The 8,040-nt window shown below is 38.5% G+C and overlaps 1 protein-coding gene across 1 annotated transcript; it reads left to right on the top strand.

The window, feature by feature from the left end:
* The first annotated feature begins 596 nt into the window (after nt 1-596).
* LOC145656765 (translocon-associated protein subunit delta-like) lies at nt 597-4,459 on the top strand. The gene is made up of 6 exons (XM_081709787.1): nt 597-710; nt 1,186-1,304; nt 1,389-1,463; nt 1,585-1,674; nt 1,775-1,840; nt 3,674-4,459. Exons 1-6 carry the CDS (start codon nt 662-664, stop codon nt 3,776-3,778), a joined length of 504 nt encoding a protein of 167 aa, XP_081565913.1. The 5' UTR covers nt 597-661; the 3' UTR covers nt 3,779-4,459.
* Nucleotides 4,460-8,040: the final 3,581 nt, after the last annotated feature.

Here is an 8,040-nt window from a genome sequence, read left to right as displayed (position 1 = left end):
CGTTATAAAGTAGTATATTAAGTTATCAATTGTTGATAATCTAAAAGTAAATTGCTAACGAACGTGTGCGAGTTAAGCCTGGACCACAAGATAAGGTTCCCTTTATTGATCCCCATGGGGGAATGCAGTGGCTCCAACACTGAACGAACAGGGATAAAGGTAGAATTAAAATGAAGTAAAAACATTTTTGCAGATCACCGAAAAAGTACATACAGTTAAAACGCACTATGTGAATTTATGTCAGCAAGCTAAGTGAACAATTCCTAAGTCGCACAAGTAAACAGTATTTTACGATTTAGGCCATATTGAATCATACAAATCATAGCGCATAATTCATTGCGGTAAAAGGAAAAGTAACAAAAGATCTACGGGGTGACCTCAGAAGATGAACATGTTAAAAGAAACTATATTTTTGTTAAGTAGCAGTATTGCTTAGAATATATATTTACGTAGTAACTGGAAGCGTGCATGTAATCTCTGCAAATCATTTTTAATATAAACTATTGATGCGTTAGGAAGTTTGGCGCGGCTCAATCCTCGAACTCAACGTCCCATAATTCATAGCGTAACGTCGTGGACGTTCCAGCGATGACGTGCTCTCTCAGGAACGTGGCTAGCGTTTGGAGGAACCGAGCGGTCGATATACATAGGCAGTGCCACGATGATTAAGATTGGACTCATTTTAGTGGTTTTTGTCTGCATGTGCAAAGGTAATAATTTTTAATTATTTAACGCTAAATAGATAGCTAACTGTGTAGCTAGACAGCTATATTAAATTCCTAATTTGAAAACAAGTATAGCGATAGATATTACATTGCTTTTTTTTACTGTAAAGTTTTAATTGTGCTGTTCAGTTTTGGACCGTTTCACTTGAACAGTAACCTATCATAGCTAGCGAAAGCTTTTGCGACCCCAACATTAATTAGTAAAAAAATAAATAAATCTATCTATCTATCTATCTAGCTGGCTGGCTGGCTGTCTGTAGGACTGACTGACTGACTGACTGACTGAGTTAGCTAAGTTGGCTGTCAGCACATTTAAGCAACATTTGCAAGTCTAGCTAGCTAACAAGCTCCAGTTTTCGGTTTGACTGAAAGAGTACCGATAGCTAAAAGACATTGACTTGCCTGAGTTAAAGATATCGTACAAGTCTGTCTGTCTGTCTGTGTCTGTGTCTGTGTGTAGGGGAGAGTTGCCTGGATCCAGTCATTAGACCATCAACATACACGACCAATGATGCTGTCATCTCATCCGAATCTGTCTTCATTGTGGAGCTCAGCTTGTCATGTGCCAATGGAGTACAAGTAATTTGGGGTTATTTATGGCATACTTTATGATAACATGAGTAATTAAATGAGTAAAATAACAACATTCCTGTTTTTCATCAGAGTGTGGCATTGTATGCAGATGTCAACGGAAGGCAGTTTCCAGTGACCAGGGGCCAGGATGTTGGGAAGTACCAGGTTGGTATTCTTTATCTGACATACATTGTTTCTAAAGTCTCCCCAGGTTTCCTATGTGGGTGATTTCTTACCAGTTGCAGCAAGCCCTGCTACTTCATGTGTTGGTTTGATATTCGAACAGGTGTCGTGGAGTCTTCCACACAAACAGGCCAGCTCGGGGACATACCAAGTCAAATTCTTCGATGAGGAGTCCTACAGTGCACTGCGCAAGGTTGGTCAGTGATAGCTGAAATGCTTCTGAGGTTAACGGTCTTTTGCTGCGATATGAAGTATTTAATGTCCACTGAAGAACATGTATACGTGTCTTGTAGGCTCAGAGGAATAACGAGGATATAGACACAATCAAGCCCCTCTTCTCGGTCAATGTGGATCACAGAGTAAGTGGAAAACTAAGCATTTTCTCAAATTATTCATTCTTCAATGTGGCATTGACTGGATATGCTGTCTGATTGAGGATTGAACATTTGTACTCAAACACTTAATTAGAAACACCTTCCTTACATCATACTACTTCCTTTCAGTTATGCCCATTTTATGGTGGCCATGTTCCATGTTTCAGCCACCCTCTACCCTCATGATGGCTCATTTTATAAACACTGGACCACCCCTTACTGGATGTTATTTGAGTAGTGGACCATTCTCAACACAGTAGTGACACTGATGCAGTAGTGGAATTGTCATGGATGTTATGCTGGAATGCACGTATTGGGCACAGCATTGTTGTCGCAGGTTTCACATGTGTTGGTCACTTCAGGGTTGAGAAGGGGGAAAACATCACACACATTCAGAGAAAAATCAAATGATCCAGCCAACAACAGTCCTGTTTTTTTTCCCACAAAACAGAGTTAAGAGTTGGAGGATGGGCTCTAGTCCCTAACGCTATGGGTCCACTGCATGTAGCATGGAATTCTCCCTCTGCTTCACCACTTAAGGGACATGACTCAGTATTCAGTAGCTCAGCAGTTTAGTACTGGACTTGTAATTAGAAGGTTGCCAGTTCAAATCCCACCATCGCCAATTTGCCACTGTTGGGCACCTGAGCAAGGCCCTTATCCCTCACTTACTCAAATTGTAAGTCGCTTTGGATAAAAGCGTCGGCTAAATGCCATCAATGAAAATAACTCACCAGGAGCACTGATAATGTCAGAGACTTTTTCCATGCTGTGTTTCTTTTACTTTTGTTTCTGTATTCTTGCTATTTTTGATAATAAAGAATGGGGAAACCAGACACAGCTGTTACTAGCTTTTCATGCTGATATGCAGCTGCCCTGTGTAATTTGTAGAAATTTAAATGCAGCTCAAGTCCTCTTACAAAGCCGTGAGTCAGTTTCCTGCTGGCTGCTATCCCACAGTTTTTTTCATACATTTTTTTTTTTTCACGACTCCTCCTTGAACATGAATGAGGGTGAATTTTTGGATGATGAATTTACATGCAGTGCAAATGCACCGTAGGGAGTCTTTCAAATGATGCTTGGCAAAACCACTGTGCTCACAGGTACATTGTTTTCCTAAGGGGAGTGTGGTGCCTCTTCACCTTATGTAATTCAGACAAAAATCTAACCGGCATGCACCATGCCAGGTCTGCAAGGAACTGCGTTAAGTCTAACGAACCTATACTCATTGAATACTCACTGAACGCAGCTGCATGCACTTAATAATTCGATAACTGCAGACCTGATCAATGCATTTATATGCAGTTGGGTAATCAGATAATAGTTAAACAGCTGTTGTTGCCCTTCATTGTTTTGATGATGACAACACTAAGCGCATGCATATTCGGCAAAAGCCAAATGAACTCTGATCTGACCATTATCATCCAAGAGGCCACAAATCCAATCTAGGACTACTTAAAATGACGCGAATCCGATAAGATTTGAAAGAATCTGAAAAGATAGGATTTGTGTGTCCACACAGATCTGATAAAACAGATTTGTTTCACATTAAGACTAGATTTAAGCGAATGCCGTGTTTGTATTTCTAATAAATAGATTTTTGTAGGAGTGTATAGTCAGAGTGTACCTTCTCATGCCAGTGTCACCAGTTTGCCTCTGTGTTTGATTCAGTTTTAGTTCACACTGATGGAGGCAAGCATGTGCCTGAACTGTCTGTATGTTCCCGTGTATCAGTGGTGGTTAATCTCTGCTCTCTGTGTGTGTGTGTGTGTGTGTGTGTGTGTGTGTGTGTGTGTGTGTGTGTGTGTGTGTGTGTAGGGAGCATGGAGTGGCCCTTGGGTGTCTACAGAAGTGCTGGCTGCTGCTATTGGCATCTTGGTTTACTACTTTGCATTTAGCACTAAGACTACGATCCAGGCTTGAAAAGGACCCCCACAACTCGCATTGTTGTATTATCACCTCCTCAAATACCTCCATACGTTGACCTAAATATGACCATGTTGTGGTTTTTTTTTTTTTTAACTTGATCTATAATGGTCTTTATTGTTATGCTGGATAGAATTTTGTGAGCGTTGTCCAATGTGCATTAATAACAGTTCTCTAATATCTATCTATTTATGTATTTATTTTTATTAAGTTTGACAGTGTATTTTTTATTTATTTATTTATTTTTGTTCATGGTTGTATTGAAACAGTTCTGAAACAGTATCTGTTTGCTTTTGGCCGTTTTTCTTTAAATTGTGGGTGTGCGTTTATTTCCGTCGCTCTGGTTTTACTGTAGAACCCTCTGGTTACAAAATTATGAACACAAGGGGGCAGCCAAACACTTTCTATGTGCTTCGCCATTAAATAACAAATTCAGCTTCTATATGTTGTGCTGTTTTAAGTACTGTTGGTAATGCAGAATTATTTATCATTACTACTGTGTTCCAGTCTAAAATATGTTTTTCGCAAATGTCCAGTAGTTGTTCAAAATGACTTGCTAAAGCTGGTGATGTCGATAGAAACCCTGAAAGTGGGATTTTGGCAGTACATCTGGTATGGCACTGTTAAGCATGGTGCTCAGTATGTTGGTCATGACATTAAAAGGAAGTTTAAGGTGAACTGAAAGGTGTGATTTGGTCTTTTGGAATACAGTAAGTAATGACCAAGTGAGCATAAATGGTATAGGTGTAAATCTCAAATATTTCTTAGGATAAGTTTGTTTATGAATGAATTAGTCCTTGTAAGTAATTTGAGTCATTCAGAAAACTACTGGTGCTGTTACAGTGTGGACTATTGACCACAACATGCATGAACTGTCTGGTCAGGGATGATGAGTAAGCTTACTGACATTCCCATCCTGTGCTAGCTTGCCCAGTTTTGAAATTCACATTCTTTGTTGATTTATCAAGAACCATCACCCCTTGGAATATCAAATATAATTGGTAATTTATCTGAGACTGGTTACGCTTAGCCTTGGCATAATTTGCTTGGCCAAATTTCTACACTGAAAATCTTCCTTGGAGTAAGATTTTCGTTTTTCTTGGAGTACCAAAATGCTAATACTGCATATAAAAATCAGAAACATAGCGGGTTTTTTTTTTTAAAGTGTCCTGCGCACACTACTACACAAGAAAACGTTAGGCCGGGTGTTGCATTCGTTGTCCATATGTCTTGGTACGTCTTTGTAGAAAAGCAGACGGCAGTGTAGTAGAGTTTGATAATGATTTGATTTAGGAGACTCCCGTGCCACAGTCGCGCCTCTAGCCTGATTTCCGAAATGTAATAATTCAGCCTTTAGCCGTCTAATCTAGTTTGTGTCAGACCCTAACCGACTGTAATGAAGGAATCCAGCTATCGAGCGTGAACCTCTGCCCAGGTAATGGCGATGTTTGCTGGGGAGATCACCCAGAGCTTCTCCGTTAACTTTTAGACGGCCAAAAGTTCGTACGACTTCGCTGGAGATGGAAGTGCAGTGGTGCTTATACATCGGTTCACCAGCACTACCGGTGTCAACTTGTACGGTTAGATCAGGGACAAGTTTCATGATAGTCACTAAACAACGATAAACTGACGTTAACCAAAAATTGCTGAACTGGGTTAAGTCAAATCTATTGTGCCTGCGCACGAAAGTCAATGACCAACATTCTAGATGGTTTAATGTTTTTATTAATTTATTTATTTTTGGATAATACAAATAAGTAAGGGCAGCAACCATTAATGGAAAAAAGAGAACACATGTATACCAGGTGTCTATGGGGAAAAAGAAAACGCAGACTACAAACATTGGCTAGTAATCCCATTGTACACATTCAGCAATTTAAGTGCTAACTTGCTACAAGGTAAACGCAAAGCAACCTTGTACTGAGGAAATTTGGTATAGAAGGAGACATGCTGGTAGTTTTATCACTTCATTTACATTTATGGATGTAAAATTGGGATATAAGGGTATTAGTAAAGGCCGCAAAGGAACAACTCATTGTTACTGGCTATTAAAAATACTTTCTAACAGAAGCAGAAACCGAAAACAGCAAAAATCATAACGCGAGCATGGGTGACCACAAACAAAACCAAAACTGGGCCATAAAAAGCTACAGTGAACACGCAGGTTTGGAGCTTGGTAGTTTCAGAAACCGTTTAACCCACCACGTATTTCCGATTATGAAACAGTCTGTTTAGACTGTGTGAACAGTCATGTACTGCTAATGCTAAGGCGTTATATATACGTTTTGTAAATGCTTACCTCAAAAGACGACCCAACGAGCAACATGATTGTTGCTCAACTGTTCTTAGCCTACTGACAGAATTTAACTAGACTTCAAATTGCCATGCCTTTGCTGTACGTAGCTGCTAAATTTACTAATAGCCTAATTGCATAGGACATTCCCTTAAAATATCTTAAATGTAAACATAAATATAAGTACATTTTGTGCTGATATTCCTTATTTTTTTCAAACATTTTAATGCCAGAATTATCGTTAATTCCATAAAATCAAACTTAAGTCAAAGTCATTTAGACAGTTTTTAGAAGGCTTGAGTTTTGGGAAATTAATGAAATATAAATGAAAAATGGGTGTCTCTATAATTTATGTTCAAACTTTGAAGAGTATGTGGTATTTGAAGAAACGATATTATAATACAGGCAAACAATGAAGTTGTAATAAATGGTCGATTACAAAGTGATGCTATAAGCAATCAATAAGCAAACAATTTTAAATAGCTCTATGGTTTCTGTTTGATTGTTTGTTTTTTTTACTGTATTTACTTAAGTAAGTACATCTACTCTACTTGCCTGAAATCAATAACAGAAACAGGTGTGTATAAAACTTCATTCAATGCCAAGAAAATTTTAACACCAATTTATCTGCCTCTAAATTATAATTAACAAATGTGTTTGAAAGAGCAAATTCACTAGTATAGGTGATGAGAATATGCATAACTTTACAAAGATGCTTAATGCTAAAACGGCCTGCTTTGAGGTTTACCATTTAGCTAGCCTAATTTAAGGTTTAACCTAGTAAACATACACCAGATTGGATACTTCACAGGGAATTATAAAACTACAGTTGGTTCTGCATGCTGGTTAGTGAATACTTAAGTATTTACATTGCATAATGCTAAATAAAGAGCTGAGATTCTCAAGTTCAAGGTAACACAGGATCTTTTAGCATAATACAAGCCAATCAATTAGGCTACATATTGCAGTTGGTTAGATATTGTAATGAGGCAATACAATTCAAACTGTAAAGAACAGGTAAATAACAAATCCATCATAGAAATTAATGCCTGAATGTTACTGGACCCATGAATGGATGGATGGATGGATGGAAAGTTTGAGAGGGAAACAGAGAGAAAGAGAGCAAGACCAAGAGAGATTTCTCCAAACGTAACTCCTCAGTCCACCAGTTCTGCCCCAGTTCTAGTCTCAGCTCCACTTCTTCAAAAATCCTCTCCCCAAGGTCCAAATGTCCCAGTGTTATCATTACCAAGAACTGAGATTTCTACCACTGACGATACAACAGATCTAGTGCACCTGGATGGTTCTTTTTACAGGGAACTTCAATAGATTACAACTTTTTACTGCTAGTACCTGATTAAAGAAATACCCAGGTGAGACCAAGAGATGGCGTACAGAGCCTTCTGAGGGAGATCTAAAAAGACTCCAGTTGTGCAGCTGGAATTGTCTGGTTATTCAGTGTATGTGCTAATAATCATTTTCTTTGAATTGGTGTGTATTTAGACTGTATTCAGAACAGTGAAAGGTTAAGTAAGCGTGGGCTTACAAATCTGCATTACTAATAGCATTTTTAAAAAGTGCCTTTGGAAAATAAGTAGAACTCTCTTACTGTGCTACTCTCATTGGAAATTATAATAGTTTCTAGGCCAGCACTTATAGATACCAATCTGATTATGCTAAAGGCTCTACATGATAACTAACAATGCCTTGTCTTTAAAATCTCTCACAGATGTTTCTGTTGCATATATGCGATTTCACTATTTAACTTGTATTTGTTCACATTATTCTGCTACTGCCATCTTCAGCCTCTGAGCTTGCAGGTTTGGGCTGAAGGAATTCTTGCTCTGGTAACAGGTCTGCCAAACGTTTGAGCTGATTTTATAAAAGAGAAAATCCCAGGCTTGTCCAAAATAATCAACAAGTGAATCAAGTTAAAGCCATTAGCCATGTATGTGAAACAAGATGC

Source organism: Electrophorus electricus, unplaced genomic scaffold (genome assembly GCF_041902795.1).
Source record: "Electrophorus electricus isolate QZ-2024a unplaced genomic scaffold, ASM4190279v1 Scaffold90, whole genome shotgun sequence".
Classification (NCBI taxonomy): domain Eukaryota; kingdom Metazoa; phylum Chordata; class Actinopteri; order Gymnotiformes; family Gymnotidae; genus Electrophorus; species Electrophorus electricus.
Note: the sequence above shows the minus strand (reverse complement) of the source record. Positions and strands in the feature narration are given on the sequence as shown.